The 17,116-nt window shown below is 41.9% G+C and overlaps 1 protein-coding gene across 5 annotated transcripts in view; it reads left to right on the top strand.

Annotated features, from left to right (window-relative positions):
- Positions 1–17,116, top strand: part of PAMR1 (peptidase domain containing associated with muscle regeneration 1) — a 90,766-nt gene that overhangs the window by 34,266 nt on the left and 39,384 nt on the right. For 4 of the 5 annotated variants that reach the window (XM_090032938.1, XM_090032936.1, XM_090032935.1 and 1 more), the window contains exons 4-7: positions 1,391–1,505; positions 8,451–8,668; positions 14,367–14,444; positions 14,617–14,724. In XM_090032938.1, the coding sequence (XP_089889064.1) occupies positions 1,391–1,505; positions 8,451–8,668; positions 14,367–14,444; positions 14,617–14,724 (519 nt within the window). The remainder of the gene's footprint in view (positions 1–1,390; positions 1,506–8,450; positions 8,669–14,366; positions 14,445–14,616; positions 14,725–17,116) is intronic. The other variant, XM_090032939.1, reaches the window with a different exon arrangement.

Genomic DNA, 17,116 nt, shown 5'->3' with positions numbered 1-17,116 from the left:
TCTTCCTGCTGTCCCCAGGGTACTTATTGCAAGGTATTTGTTGCAGCAAGATCCCACCTCTGAGGCCAAGAAGAGATGGAGCCCTTATGGAGCCCATTAAAACTTTTTTGAGCTTCAGTTGGGCAGGTAAATCAGGTAATATAGAATGATGTAAATGCCCCAGTTGCAAAGTCTAGAAAAAGTGAAAGACCAAGACTTGTTAATGACATTTTTGTTTTGGACACAGGAATACAGTCCTGTGATGATACTGGTTTGGTTCTTTGCTATGTACTACAATATTAGATGGTACACTAAAAGTGATTTTCTTTCTGGGTCTCATAGTTTCATAGTTGGTAGGGTTGGAAGGGACCTGAGCAGATCATCAAATCCGACCCCCTGCCATGGGCAGGAAAGAGTGCTGAGGTCAAATGACCCTGGCTAGGTGATAATCTAGCCTCCTTTTGAAGACCACCAGGGTAGGAGCGAGCACCACTTCACTTGGAAGCTGGTTCCAGATCCTGGCCACCCTAACTGTGAAGTAGTGCCTTCTGATGTCTAGCCTGACTCTACTCTCTATCAACTTGTGGCTGTTATTCCTACTTGCTCCTAGTAGTGCTTGGGGGAACAGGGACTCTCCTGTTCCCCGCTGGTCCCCCCTGGTAAGTTTAGAGATGGCTACCAGATCCTCTCTCAGCCTTTGCTTGTGGAGGCTGAACAGGGTCAGATCCTGTAGCCCCTCTTCAGAGACCCTGCCCTGCTGCCCCCTGGCCATGCGAGTGGCCCTCCTTTGGATCCTCTCAGTGCTGTCCACATCATTCCTGAAGTGTGGTGCCCGGTACTCCAACTGTGGCTTGACCACTGTCACATAGAGGGGGAGGATCACCTCCTTGGACCTGCTGTAGATGCATCTATGGATACATGACAAGGTATGGTTAGTCCTACTGACCGTGTCCTCACATTGGCGGCCCATGTTCATCTTGGAATCAATAATGACTCCAAAATCCTTTTCGGCTTCTGTGTCGTCGAGAAGGGAGTTCCCCAGCCTGTAGGTATGTTGCTGGTTCTTCCTCCCCAGGTGCATCACCTTGCACTTGTCAGTATCGAATCCCATTCTATTCTCATCCACCCACCCTTATAACCTGTCCAGATCTAGTTGTAGCTTGTCCCTCCCTTCTATCATGCCCACCTCTCCCCACATGTTAGTGTCATCCATGAATTTGAGCAAGGTGCTTTTCACCGCCTCGTCCAAGTCACTGATGATGATGTTGAACAGTGCAGGCCCGAGGACCCCTAAGCATAATCTGTCTATTACTGCTCTGTGTAATGTGGTCACTGTTTTTTGGGCCCAATTTGTTCTTGGTCTATCATGAAGGTCTCTAATGGACTTCCTTTAACTTCTTTTCATCTTCAGAGTGTGGGCAGATTCTTCGGACTTCCAAGAGTCAAATTATATTGGAGAGCTACCCATTAAATGCACGCTGTGAATGGACTATACATGTTAAGCCCGGGTTTGTTGTTGAGTTAAGGTAGGTAGAGATTAATTTTAGTCTTCATTCTGTGAATAATAATCAAGATGGTGAACTTGTGGCAATGAAAGTGTTGATCATTGACATTTGGCAGCTGAACACCTGTTCTTTGCCCAGCAGAGTATCTGGGGATGCTGTATAACTGTCCATGTTCAGTTTCTTCTTGGAATTCTGGCTGACAACAAGGGAAGCTTCTTAAGATGCTTGGGGCAATTTATATGCTTTATATCTCATTATGACCCAATAATATGTCAAGAATGCATCAGGCATCTATAGAAGAAATTCCCTTAAGACAAATCCAAGGAGTGGTTTGATGTCATGTCTTTGCCATGAAAAACCTAGGTTTAGGCTGGATTTTTGTGAAAAAATATCCAGTTACTTAATCATTTAAGGTTCTGAAAGGCTTTTATATCATTGCAAGGCTTATTTTCTCACAGAATCACAGTTGAAAAATAGGTCATATTTTGTAGACTGTTTTAGAGTCAAATGGTTTGCACTATTATGGGAGTTTTTCCTGATGCCCAACCTAGATTTTCCTTCTTTTAATTTCATATAATTATTTCAAGTAACACCCTCACATACAACCTCAAATAATTTCAGTCTATTCATATCTCTTCATCTGCTATGTCTATACAGTTCTTCTGTTTTGTAATCCGTTATCATTTCCCCCTCTAGGCATTGCTCAGTCACACTGCATGAATTTTCCCTTTTAATTTTCCTTGATGAATCAATCTCTGCAGCCCTTGAGCAGAATTTTTTTTTTCTCAGTGCCAAAAAGCATTTACTTGGTGTAATTTTCTTTTCGTATGTGTGTGGCAAAGAGCTCACACCTACCAACTAATATAATAAGAATGGGAGCCAAACCCTTCACATCATCAGTATTTCACCAGCTGTGCAAACCAGACAAAGGAACTGTGTGGATGCACAAACTTATTTCTTCTATGTATTGCAAAATAAGCTGTACTATTTAATGAGAAGAGAAAAAAAATTGCTCAAGGAGAAAGGAATATTGAAGTGTTCCCATGTAGTTGATACCAGTCCTTTCATCATGCTCATTTACACAAGTTCATAGCGTAGTTACAAGCAGCAATAATTACAGCCCTTACTTAGTCAGTGTGTGGGAACCTACCAACTTAGAGCAACTGAAGGATTCTGCAGGGTTCTTTGGGGGTGGCCTGAGTTAGTGCTGCATATAACGTGGCCTGGGGTGTTTGGTGTTCAGAATGGTGTGGGGAGGCCAGTTCATGTTACTTTTCTTGGGGATGTGACACATTGCTTTTACAAGTGTTTTGTTGGTGTGAAATGTAGTGTGTTCTGTACAAATGCAATATCACTTTTCATTTATGATACCACTTTTCACTTATGTACATACAAAGTTTATTCATTTCTAGTGATGACAAACTGCTTTGCAAACTGTGTTTGGCCCTTTCAGTTGCACTGATGGGATTGGGAATGGGTCTTACTTTCAATACTACACTATGGGAAGATAAGGTGTTATACAAGGGAAGAATAATGAAAAGCACAAATACAGACTGGAAGGCTTCATATTACATGCTTCATAGCAGCACTGCCGAGACAGATCTTGGGGTTTTGGTGAATCACAGGCTCAACGTGAGTCAGCAATGTGATGGAGTTGGGGGGGGGAAAAAAACCCCCCAACCCACGCAAATGTGATTTTGCATTTCCTCAACAGGAGTATTAAGTGCAAGACATTGAAGTTGATAGTGCCATTCTGCTTAGCACTAATTAGGTCTCATCTAGAGTATTGTCTGCAGTTCTGGACCCCACATCTTAAGAAGAATGTGTGGAAAATAGAGTCCAGAAGTTAGTGACCGTCATGGGATGGGGTCCCCAGGGATGGCTATGGGACCCCTAGGGCCCCTTGACCATGCCAATTTGCCCAATGGGCACCCTCATTCTCGTCTGCCATGTCTTGATGCAATTATAATAAATAGGGAGTCTGCCTTCAAGTCTAGTTGGACACGGTCTTGATATACCCCATGGAACCCCGTGGGTCCTGTTGCAAAATGGATGTCTCAGGACACCCCCAGCCTTATGGGCTATATGTGTGGCTCCAGACCGACCCTTTACTGTGCCCCAAGCCTCACAGATGGTATTGACATGGCATCCCTCTGAGGCCTTGGTTTCACTCAGCCCTTGGGTCATCACAGGGCTCTCTGCAGTCCCGTCTCTCTCTGCACCACTCTGGCGCGAGGGTCTGTTTACCCCCAAACACTGCACCCTCTCTGGTGCTGGGGTCCCCACACTGTAGTGGGCCCCCTTAATGAAGCCTCCTCCTTCCCCAGTAGCCTCAGCCCAAGCCACCGGTGTTATAAACAAAAGTAAAAAATGCAAGCCCCTAGGCTACACCATAACTCAAGCTGCACAAGGTGTGCTCTGCCCTTTAACATTACCAGGAGCAGACCTTACAGTCAGGCCTCTTCCCTTCACTTCTTCTAGGTGAGCTCCTTCCCCTTTGGCTGCTGGCAGAGAACTGCCTTCCCTCATTCCAGCCTGGAGTTTATATGGGCCCAGGACCCTGCCTCTTCTGGTCAGCTGACCAGGTGCTGGTGCAGGCTAATTTGCTCGCTAGCCTGTTGCCCTGGTAGCCTGTGCCTGAGCTTCTGTCAGTCTCTTTAGGCTCTCCCCAGGTAGTTTCTACTCTTCTAGGAGCAGGCACCTTAGTGCCCTGTGACAGTGACAAGAATGACAAAGGTATTGGAAGGCAAGCTGTGCAAAGAAAGATTGAGAGAACTAGCCATGTTTTGCTTGCAGAAAAGGTGATTAAAGGGGGCATGACAGCAATCTTCAAATACCTGAAAGCCTGCCATAAAAGAGAAAGAAGAAGAACTTTTCTCCCATGCTACAGAGAAAAACTTTTCTCCCACGCTGCAGGCCATGGAACAACAGCTTCAAATTGCAGCAAAGTAGATTTAGATTAGATATTAGGAATAACTTGCTGTTAGAACAGAGGCAGGGGAATAGACTGCTCAGGGAAGCTGTGGCATCTCCATTGGAGGCTCTGGAGAAAAGTTTAGACAAGCAGTGATCAGGGATGATTTAGGAGTAGCATTCCTGCATTCGTGCAGGAAGTAGAACCAGATGACACGTGAGGTCCTTTCCAGCCCTGTGATTCTGTGAGTCACGCAACAGCTATCTCTGGGGTAAAAGGATAATAGAAAGTTGGCATAGAAATTTTCAAAAAGAAATGCTAGAGCAGGCCATTACACTTGCTTAATGTGCTATGCAATCTTAAATTTCTCTGCTGAAGAAATGAAGCACCTGTTTGTAGCGTAACTTCATTGTACTGCATGATAAACAAAATAAATGAGTCAACTCTGCTGGGGACTGTACCACCAAGACCACTGGCCAATGTCTCTCTCCAGGGGCAGAACCTTGTGTTGAACATAGGAATTCCTCTGTGCGATTCACTATTACATCTATTATTGCCACCAGCTGTAGAACATGTGATTTGAGTGGACATGGATTTTACTTTCATGAGAGCTTCCTTCCAGCCAGTCATATTTCTATTTTGCCATTCCCTATAAGGCTGAGTAAATTCAATACTAAACCACTGCTTGCTATGATGTAGCAGCTAGGATAAAAATGTCTATAAGGGGAGTTTAATGAACTTAGACTCCTACTTCAGAATTTAGAGGACTCACAAACTACACCAAAACCTCCCCCTTTCCCTGCTATCCATACGCAGATCTTTGGACTCGTTTCACTTCTATACAAACAAGTAGGATCTCTCAGCTCATAGCTTGAACTATTTGCCAGTGGATTGCTGAATCGGCACAATTCCTTACAATAGACCTCTATTCTAGTGTGTTCTCTGTATATCCCCAGCGAATCCTGTGTGACTGCCTTACTGATGGCTTGTGAGAGGGGGTGCCTGTGCCTGCATGAAGCAGAAATGGGACCGTGCACGTTTTATATACTACCCTAATCTCACAGGGCAGGAAAAGCAAAACTCTCAAGAACACAAATAAATCTTTCCTTGACTCAAGATGTACCACACTATCTTGGGGGATTTGGCTGAGCAGGCCTGCTTTGATAAATGTTATCTGGATTGCTGCAATCATTTGTTTTCCAGGCTCATTTTTCTTTAATTTGAATCATGCCTCCATAGTCCATGTCACATCAGAGGATGTAATATAACTGTAGGTAACACACAACTCACAATTATTTTCTTTAATGCTCCAGCGGAGAGAGATCTTTAAATCATTCTTTTCTTTGGCCAGTAGCCTTCCCCAGAGAAGTTGATATACATATTCTCAGTGCACTGTTAACAAAATCAAATAATAACCAGACTCTGCACTCTCTTTCTAGCTAAGGAGTTCCAGCACTTAGCAACATTAATGAATTTAGCTCTCACAGGAGCTAATGAAATAGCCCTAATTATACAGATGAGGAAAGTGAAGTTAAGTAACTTGCTCATAACTGTTTCTTGGCCAGCAGCAGCTACCAAGATTTCAGAAGTGTTCTGTTAATTGTATTGAGAGCAGAGTCTATCCCTTGGTGAGAACTTTTGAAAATCTTTTGCCAGGACTCTTAACCGCTAGCCACATACCTTTTCCATGAATCCTTCTGTCCCTTGAGTTTCATGTTCGCTTTCCTCCAATATTTAAAAAAATGTAAATCATCTCATCTTTCCAGAAATGGTTGTTAAGGAGTGATAAGCTAAGACCAGTACAACTGATTTAGCCTAATGTGTCTTCAATGCAGAACTTTCCCAATAGCCCTTACTTTTATTTACACTGCTGCATTTTCAGTAATGTAAACTGCTACGGATCTAGGTTGTCTACACTGATAATGCTAAACAAATACGTATTATTATGAGCCTAATTCTGTCCTCAGTTACATAAATGTGCCTCCCCCTCTCTGCCTGAAAATAGGGCTGTAAGCCTCAGAACTTGTAAAAAATTATGTGCATGTTTAATGTTAAGCAATGAGTAGTACCTAACAAAAATGAGTTTGTATTGTAGGATCAGGGTCACAGTAGTTTAATAGAGTTTCAGAAGTGTGAGGAGCATGATGGATTAACTTGGTGTAAGTCCCAGAGATCCCTGGGACTTGGTCAACCAAACAGAGCTTGTTTTGAAGATGTAAGGTTTGTACCTCATATCTTGCAGGGAAGTTATAGAATTTCTGGGAAACCTCAAAGAACAGGTGTTTGGTCTCACCAATTTACTCATTAATTCAACTCAGCTTTACATTATCTGTAATGTTTATTAAAAGCAGACGTCATTTTAATTTAATCTGCATTCTAGTAGCCTCATATGAAAACAGAGGCCATCACCTCTGTGGAAATAAGTTGGTCTGGCTCCATTCAACTGCTCCTTCCATTGAACTTCTTGAATTTACTTCAGCTAAGGTTTGTCCCCTATTACTCAGACACAGTAATACATTCTGAACAAAGAGAGGCAAATGAGTACATTTGCTATTCTGGTGGTGGTGGTGGTGGGTTTAGATAGGAATCAGTCATGTCTTGTAACGTGGCCCTCTTCATGCTCTGAACCTGGGCATGAATTCTTGCATCCTTGGTACTATCAGGGAGGGACACTCCCAAGCATGCTATGCCCACCTGCTCCCATTCTCATATGCCAAACCTAGAAATGCAGCAGTCAAGCAGCAGCCCCTGAAAGCTGAATCTCCAGCATGCTTCAAAGTGATCTTGAGGTGGTGCTCAGAATAGGGCAATTGAGGAAAATCTGCTGTTTTACTCTCCTGTCTGCTGTATGCTCTTGCTGTGAATCCAGACTGAGCACGAATTTTGCCCTTTTCCGTTAGAAAATGTGGAATTTCCAAAGCTGCAAGCTCACCTTTGAAGAGGCTGCATTGAAAGATGCAGTCTGATCTTTTATATCACCTAAATAAACATGGTCTACAAAGTCAAGAGTTTTCAGGGAGACTGGGAAGATTAAAGATTCATTTAAAAAAAATGTTCTTCACTGCAGGTAGTGGCATGGCAAGCTCCCAGATGCAGATCTCTTAATCCTTCACTCTGTACAACTAAGCAGAGCACAGCACCCTGGGAAATTTGCTCATTCTCTAAAGGCACTTATTAATTCTGTCTGCTGTTCATTCACATTCTGTTTGAATATTCTGGCACTGTGCCCCGCTAGCAACCACAGCAGCATATAATATTGTTATTAACTAGAGGGAGCTTTGCTTAGGATAGATGGAAAGTTGGGAGTTTATGGTAAAAGCCTTCCGATACTTCCTTTTGTGTTAAGTTCTGTCCCTGCTCACTACCAAGACATGAAAGCTGTAAGTAGTGGCTGCTGACAATCAGCTTCTGTTTTGTCTTCTGATCTGAAATGAATTATGTATTCTTTGTATTCCTTCCTTATGTCTCCATCTAGTTTCTAATTGACCCATATCTGCAGTTTTCAACTGCTGAATGCAAGCACAAGTAATGTCCAAGTTAAGTTTGGGTCTGGCTCCTTCCTATGCCTTGTTTTCCTTTTAGATAAAGCCAGTTAGAAGTTTCAGAGAGCTAATGTCCTCAAAGTGTGATGCTATTACCATTATTTACAATGCTTAGGATGCTGCAGAGTGAAATACGGAGAAATTTTCTGAAATGGTCAGAGAAATTACCTACATCATTTGACCCTCTGGGACAGAAATATTAGTACTATCCTGTGATGACCTTGATGTCTTTGAATAAAACAGAATTTCTTAGGCAAATTTAACGATAGCACCACCTGACTGTCCCCAGGGAGCTGCAAGGCACTGTTCAGTTGTCTTCTAAAGGTACCTGAGAACTTTTTAAAAGATGTTCAGGCCTGGCTTCCTAGGACCATGGTATGAAACTCAAGATGAACGGAGGAGCGACTAAGGCAAGCGGCCAGGGACAATTAGAGATGCAACTAAATTACATGTGCAACCTTGCCAGGTGAAGGAGTTTCCATTCTGATTCTCATGTCTTTTTTGCTCTAGGTTTGCTATGCTGAGCCTGGAGTTTGACTACATGTGCCAGTATGATTATGTGGAAATCCGTGATGGGGACAATATAGATAGCCAGATAATTAAGCGATTCTGTGGCAATGACAGGCCTCCTCCTATCCGAAGCAGTGGGAATTCTCTTCATGTTCTTTTCCAGTCAGATGGATCCAAGAATTTTGATGGATTTCATGCCATCTTTGAAGAAATTACAGGTAAGCAATCAAAAACTGGAACATTGTACTTTAGTCTCATTAATTCAGTCTCACTAATTGTCTTCTCCATTCTGCTTCATTAAAAAATTTCATGCTGTGTTGCCAACAGCAGCTTATAGAAGTAGGTGCAGGGAAGGGTACAGAACCATCCTATGGTTTACTAAAACGGAGCTAAAATTAATGATAGCCCATTAAGATCTATTGGCAGTTTAGGGATGCAGTTTTCTGGGCCTGGGACATTTCTTTCTGCATCAGAGGCATAATGAGCTATCTCTGGATATCAGGGGTAGTGTCAGTTGCTGGGCTGGTAGTAGTAGCTACCATTCATGTGTCCCCTTTCAATAGGTTCATGGGGTTAATGACCCGCTCACCCATCCATAGTTTTTCTACTGTACCATAAACCTGGGAACATACAAGGAAGGAGAAATTGCATACATAGCTCTGTGCAGCCACAGAATTGCTCGAGATAGGGCATAGAAAAAAAACAGATTTGAAAGGTAGAAACATGTTGCATTTTTGAGGAGTCCCCCTGTGAAAGTGTTTTGATATTCCATCATTTATTTTTGTTGCTTTACCTTTCTTCTTATTAGAAGTCTCTCTTAAAAAGACTCCCTTTCATGCAGGGAGGATACAGAGAAGTCTGCCCATGAAAAATAGGAAACAAACGTTTTTTTCTGTGCTTTAGAAAATTATGTGATGTGCTGAATATTTGATTGAAAGTAGGTGGGTTCCAAAATTCCAGTTTATTTGTTACTAAATTAGGTTTGGTTTGATCTTAAGGCAGGATAGCCTTTCCCCTTCAGCATTATTACCTGTCCATGTTTTTCTTGTTTTTTTTTAAAGAAATGTTTTGTATTACAAGCCAAATCAAGTCCAAATCCGTGAGTCAGTCTAGAACCATAAGTGGCCCTACAACCAGCAAACGTCCTCCACCCCTACCAGGGCTTCAGATATTTCCAGTGGCTTTTGGCAGGCATCCTACATGCAGGCTCAAGCCCAGAGGTTTGGGGTTTAGATGCCCCCAAGTTTCATCTGCCCCCGGCCCAGGAGCAAGCTAGGGAGGAGCCTCTCATTTTCATAAAGTGGCCTTTAAGCCCCGACACCTAAGCAGGTACTAAACCACGCCAGAAGAACAGCTATCCCAGGGCACGCTTAAGGAAAACTGCCTTCTTGGACCCAGATACATGGTGTTTCCCCTGCCTGCCCATGTTGCCTGACTGCAAAGAAACACTAGGCATGCTGCTAGCTTTGGTTTGGCCTTCTGATCAGTAGTTAGCTGCCCGTTTCTCTTATAATTTTCTTTACAGGGCAAGTCTGTCAAATCTGTCCATAGGTTTCCTGGCAGAAGAGGCTGAACAGGGTGTGCTGGTTTGCTATAGATATCTACGGGATCCATGACTCATCACAATTGGCACAAGGATTTGCCAGGTCTTGCATGCAGTAAGACATATGGGTTCCTAGCTACACTGTAGTGGCCCAGATATAACATGAGCACATGGGGGATAAGCCTGGCTGAAGAAGTGCTCTGGGTTTATACAGTCCTTTTGTAAGCATGCAAACCACTCCCTGGCTCCAAACCTATTGGGATTCAACTATTACTAACAATCAGGGGTGCTGCCACCTAAAAAGTGAATACACACAGGCTGACTGCTGCTTACATATCTGTAGGTGGCAGATTACCCATAGTCTCCCTGCTTACCTATCTGTTCTTACCTAGAATACAAACACCGGGTAACAGAATGCAATAGTGAGAGCAATTTGGTTTTGAAAGCTAGACCTCTGTTAATGGGAGAGCTGATGAAAAATAAGCTTTGCTTTCACAGAATTAACTTGGTGTGGGGTATGTTGCATAAGGCCGCCTACACTCATGGGGCTAACATTTTCCATATGGAGCAGGATGAATTGATTCTGCTTTCCTTGCTCAGCAGAGAACTGTTAATATTCTAGTGCTGTCTTGCCCTTTATTTCCGCCTTGCTTTTAGCAGCAATTTTTAAAAAAGACTGGGGTGGCTCCTAGCATTTTGAGCCATGCAGAGCATAATGCAAAGGGGTTCAAGTTTGTATTGTGCACCTTATTGTGAGTCTGTCCTGGCCTGATGTATAGCTGAAATGCAAAGCTTTTAAAGCCCTCACAATGTCTCTTTGTGTGAAGTATTAATCTGGCCAACAACACAGTTTAAAGGGAAAAATATAGTGTACCTGGGGGGAGCTACAGGATGAAAATGTAGTCTGCACATGACAAGCTGCAGCATTCATGCTCCTGAAATCCTCCCCAGTGCAAAGGCCCAGGGAATGGTAACTGATATCTGTGGAATAGGGTAGGCAGGGCTCAATCAGTTAGTTACCTGTACTGTTGTTGAGAAGTAAATCAGCTCCAAGGCTCTGGAATAGCCTGGTAGGCTGCCATGGTATAAACAAAGTAGAGATCAAGAGTAGAAGATGGGAAAAAGTGGCTCCGGCACTTGTACTCAGGTCACCTTTGTTCTGAGCCCTTGTGTTAGCAAAGCAATCATGATCCCATTGAAATGAAAATGCTGATTGAAATCATAAGACCGATTACAGGACCCAGTCCAAATGGTCAGATGCACTTAGGTAAACACAAAGCAATCTGTGAAGGGTATGGCCCAGGAGGAGAGACCATTGGGCATGTAGTTAAAAAAAGCAGCAGCTTAGACAGATGAACGGCCTGTATTAGAAGAAGGCGTTAACCACCTGAGTGCAGCAACACACACTGTGTCAAGGATAAAGTATAATCCAGTCCTTGGCGTCAGTTACCGGAAATGCCTAAGCTGACCTCAGATATGAAAGATGGTGGACCATGCTAAAGTAAGATAAGCAGAATAAATCCTTTCACTCCTGTGTGTGGCTGACCCTCTTTGATAATCCCTTGTGGATGGTAAGGGAATTCCCTGTAGATTCGTGGTGACTTACAAAACAATGTGAATACAACATCCCACAGGAAGAAAGAAAACTAAATTGTCTTTACATTTATAACTGAGACAAGTTGGGATAGAATATGGTTACTTGGAAAGAGAATGGTACAGGGAAGTTCCTAGATTTCATAGTTCAGGTGAGTTTGGGTAATGTTGGTCAAAATAAAGTGTAGATGAAAAGTGGAAGCCTTTTTTGGGGGGGGGGAAGAAAAATGTTATGAAAAACATTTTTCACACAGCTCTCCTAGCTGGGTATTGAGGACTATATAATGAGCACATTGCATTGCACATTACGAAGTATTAGTTCCCCAGAGCAAAAACTCCCGTTGATTACAATGATGCTTAAATTCAGTGTTCAGAGAAACCAGTCTGTTGGTACCACAAGTCTTATAGAGACCATCACAATGCTTTTCACATGCGGCCATGAAAGAGTAATACTTTAGGTGAAACAGAAATTGATAATTGTAAGCATTCTGGTGAATGTCGTGTGTCCTACATTTGTTAAGAGCACGGTGAACTGTGAGCGATTACAAACATGCTGTGTCTGGCTCGACAAGAACCTGCTGCTGAAGTCCAATCCACAACTGTCACAGTAGCTAATGAAATCAATAATGACCTGCCCTGGACCAAAGTAATTACCTTTTGTGACTAATGAATTAAACCACATATGAGAAACATTTTTTTCAACTTTTATCATCTTGATAAGGACAACAACTGTTGTCCATGCTCATTCTTCTGTCACAACAGGTTCCACAGAATAAACTGGGGGACAAATAGTGACAAGAGAGAAGCTGTACATAAATATACAGGCTGACATCAACTGAGAATTGACTTCAGAATATCAGTGCTTCCCTAGGTCTCAACATCTTCTTTCATTGTTTTAATGGTACTTTAGAAGAGTGGAAAACAACAAAAATGATCATGTGCTCTGAGGAGAATAACAAATTCTCTTCATTCACTCTTTAAATAACCCTTCCAGTGACTTCAAAGAGGTTGGTCAGGTTTTTAGCTGTGGAATTCACTGCCTAACAAAACTATGAATGGCTGTTACATCACCCCATGAAACCCAGGTCAGAAACCTAGCTCTTATGTTCTGAGCAGAGTCCAGCTTCTCTTTTATTTGCTGGATCAAAGTGAGTTGGGAAACCTGTTATGAGAAAAACCTTGCAAAGAACACAGCTGATCTGATATGCATCATTCTGGGACAGTTCTTTAATGGCATCTTGAACCTGATTGCTCTATCTGTGACTGTGGTCCAACTGAGTAGCTAGAGCACCCTTATTGGCAGTGTCAATGATGCTTAGCTTTAGAGCCATGCTGCTTTGCCAATGACACGACACACCTGTTTATTGCTGGCAAGAAAAAGTAATCTTTAAGTAAATGAGAATTTATTCTTTTAACCTTTTGTAGTGATGACAGAAGCTCAACCAGTAAATTATTATGAAGCCTTAGAAAATTCCTTAAGGAGGCTAAGTGCATTTTGATTACTATTTGGCCTAGACTGGATCTAATTCTTCAATCTGGATCCGAATATGGTCTGGTCTGTCTTGGCATGATTAATCTGAGGCAAAATATCAGACCCTAGACTACTCAGACTTCAAAAATTCTCAAATTTGAATCCAGATTTAAGTTTTGTGGTCTGGAAACTAACTGCTTCTTGCTAACTTGAAATCTTGCCTTAGATTCTGCATTGGCAAATAATATTACTGACACTTGAAGTATTGTTAGTGCTACAGCTCATTATGTGCTAGTGATTTTCCTCACCTATAATAGAAGAAATCAAGAACCCTAAACTCAGGTCTCTTCAGATAAGTTTAGGGGGAACTGACTTTAAGCAGTTTGTTTTAAAATGTATTTATTTGTACTTTTGAGCATATATTTAAAAAAAGTAAAACTAAAAACCAGCTGACAAGAGGCCTAATACCTCCAAATGTGCTTGCAGCTATACAGCTACACTTGCTTATGTTATTGTATACGTATATGTAACTATGTACCTCAAAACTCATTTGTGCCCAAAATTTCTGATCTCCTTAGACCAGGGGTTTTCAACCTTTTTTAAGGAGTGTACCCCTTCTGGGTACGCTTCTGCCAGAGTGGCAGGGGGTGGGGGTGGCAGTGGCTGGATGCAGAGTGGAGAGGGGGGGCTTGCACATGGTGGCAGTGTGAGGTGGCCGATGGCAGCAGTGACTGCTGTGTGCGAGGTCCCATCTGCCCCTCTCCCCCCATGTCTGGCCAGCCAGGTAATGCTGTGCAGCCCACAGAGGGGAGCCACTGCCCCTTGCCTTCCCCCAGCCCTGCTCCTGGGAGGTGACAGCATGGGGTGGTGGGCAGTAACGCTCCCCCCCGCCTGCCCATGCATACCCCCTAACTCCTTTCCATGTACCTCCAGTTGACAATCCCTGCCTTAGACCAATGCTGTCATTAGAGCAGTGTAGTGTGAGAGTGGGCCACTTGGTTGGTTTTATTCCCTGGCCAGTTTAGTCACCATAAGCCTAACTGTAAAAGTTCATGAAAGGTCAGGACACAGGACTATCATTTCCAGCCAGTATCCAAAAACATAACTACGCTCCTCTGGAACTGTACATCTCAGAAAACCTAGGGTGATGTATGTGAGAGAAAAAAGTTCAAGCAACTCAGGTAGAGGGGGTTTAAGCTCTAGAATGAACTCATGGGGAACTTTGGGTTGTACCAGTCTCACCACGTTCAGGGCTTGCTGGAAGTTTATTTTCTTCAGTAAAGCTTTTCCACTATTTCACCATACCTAGAAAGAAGTGATGGGAGGCAGGAGGCAGAAGTCAACAAGGAAGGAGTTCCACAGCCTAAGAAGATCTTGCTTTCAGCAGGTAAGAAGGAAAATCAGAGGACACCTTGAAGTCTGTTAGGGACCTCAACCTGTATATCTAATTTACTTGGGAGGCCCTAAAATACCATTGTGAAAGGTAATACAGAAAGCCATTTGTAGATAAGAGCCCTGCCCTGTGAGAGAACATGAGTATTTTTGCTCCTTTTTTGCAGCTTGTTCTTCATCCCCGTGTTTACATGATGGAACATGTATTCTAGATAAAGCTGGTGGCTATAAGTGTGCCTGTTTGGCTGGTTATACTGGGAATCGCTGTGAAAGCTGTGAGTACAGGCATTGTATATATGTTTGTGTATCTGTCAGTAGAATTCCTGTCCTTTCATTGACTTAGATGAATATATAGAGCCTTAACAATTGACTATGTTTAGGCTGATTATGGGAACACAGGAAGCAACGAGCTACTTATGGCTTTTGTTTATAGGCTCACTACTTGCTATCCATTACATTTATTATAGAGGAACCTGAGGTTTTTATGTTACTGTATAAAGAGAATATTTATAGAAGAGGGAGAACAGTGCATGGGGAATTTAATTACAGAGTAGCCTTATAATGAGACATGCATTGAACAACCATTTTCCATGCTATGGATCAGAATCCTTAGTTGTCTTCAAATACAACCTACTTCAGCAGTGTCCAGGTGTTGATACCATAGCTTTAGCAAATGAGAACTTTCTGGGTGACAGAGAGAATGAGTATCAAGAAGATCAAATAAACAGTAGCTTGTGACCCTATACATGTGGAAGGTCTCACTTAGACCCCTATTCAAACAATGGAGCATTTGCTCTACCATACTGAGCAAATAGCAAAATAAGTTGATTTAACTGAGATCAAATCAAATGTCTGGCATCTACAATATAAGTGAAAATGTTAAATCTGCAGGGTCAGGTTTATAATTGATATCTTCTTAGAGAAATGTGGCATTCTCTGGGATTTTTGGCATTTTTTATCCTTTATGCTTGATGAAACTGCTCTACCTTTGTTGTAGGATAGGAGGAATAAGCGTTGTTCAATACATGATAAAAATACTGCATCTTCTACATCAGTTATAATTCTTCAATATCTGGTATCCAAAATCAGTGGGCCAGTTTTATTGCTGGTAAAACACCATTAACTCCAGTGGATTTCCACAGCAGAGGTGTTTGGCTCAAGATAGGAAGCTTAAATTATAATGTCAGTGCTGAAAACAAGTCTAACTAACCATCATTTTTACCCACAAAGCTTTCCATTGCTTACCTGCACAGCCACCGTAACCTCTGACACATCATTTTACACCTTTGCTCACCTTTCAGATACCATAAAATTCTTTAGGACTGAGTTCCTCCCATAACTTTAATCACATCATTGAACTTGAATCATAGTAAAGATTATGTTTTTCCTTGGAGTAAACAGAGGTGGGGGATGGTAAGATTTTATAATTTCATAAATATTTCATTCTGATGTTGAGTTTTATCTTACAAAAACACTTAAGTAAGACTTGCCATAAATGTTTTGATGAAGTGAAGTGAAAAAGCCCAGTTTGTTGATTGCCAAAGATTTTTGTTTGAAATATCTCAGGTCCAACAAACTTGTTTGTAGAACCTCAAGCATGGAGACCTGCTTGGATTCCTGGTGTATCTTCTTCAGATTTGAGGATGCTGGAAGTTCTAAGCCTCTGGTTGCCAGGCAGACCTTTGGTGGGTCTGTTTAGGGGTCAGGGACTGTGAAAGTATTTTGTAGTTAGTTGCTCAGTGAAATTAACAATCTTGCCTTTAATGGTGAAATTGACAAAACACTGATTTCACTGACATTTTTCATCATCTTCAGGGTCTGGGAAGCTTCTTGTGCACTGGAAATTTCAAAATAACTTGCTTCCCATCTGATTTGGGCCAAAAACAAATTGCAAACAGTGGAATTATCAACAAACTGAAAACCTTGATTTTTGGCCGGCTCCATAGTAAAGTAAGAGGCAAGAAAGTGTTTTCTTATATGTTTTCAGCATACAGACAGAACCATTGAAATGCACAGAGCAAAACAGGCAGACTAACAAGTGGCAAATAATAGCTATCAGACTGCTATTTGATTTAACCAATCACAGATGTGTTTAGTAATAGAGTTATGAGAAGAATGAATTACATGTGCAAACACACAGAATATGATTTTAACTTAACAGGGATCCTTTAATTTAATATATGAAGGATGGATAAAATGCTGAGTATCCTGTCATGTCTAGTGCAGCTTATGTAGGGGAATAACTTTTTCAGAAGACAATTCATTCCCTTTCCATAATATGCAGCAGAGTTGATATTTTCCCCGCAGCTATGAATTCCATACAACTTAGTGAGAAAGCATCATGGCAAAAGTGTCTTCAGAGAAATATTTTAAAGATCTTTCCTTTATTATTGCCAAAATGTATACTAATACATTCCAGCAAAGCACATGAGGGGAAAAAAGCAGAAAATTAAGTTCAATTGATTTTTAACGGTAACATGACAATCTGGAAAAAATATCTGCGGGTATAATTCTTTTAAAATTACATCATGTAGTTTCCTAACAGCACTGTGGTTCAAGAGTTGCATGAAGGCCAAATTAGACATCTTTTCGTGAAGATTTTTGCCTACCAGATATTGCAGATAAAATTGTTTCCATCAGAATGTGGGGGGAAACAGCTTTAAAGCT

Source organism: Crocodylus siamensis, chromosome 2, assembly GCF_052110815.1.
Source record: "Crocodylus siamensis isolate JL-2025a chromosome 2, ASM5211081v1, whole genome shotgun sequence".
In the NCBI taxonomy this organism is placed as follows: domain Eukaryota; kingdom Metazoa; phylum Chordata; order Crocodylia; family Crocodylidae; genus Crocodylus; species Crocodylus siamensis.
This window is presented reverse-complemented; position numbering and strand designations above follow the sequence as displayed.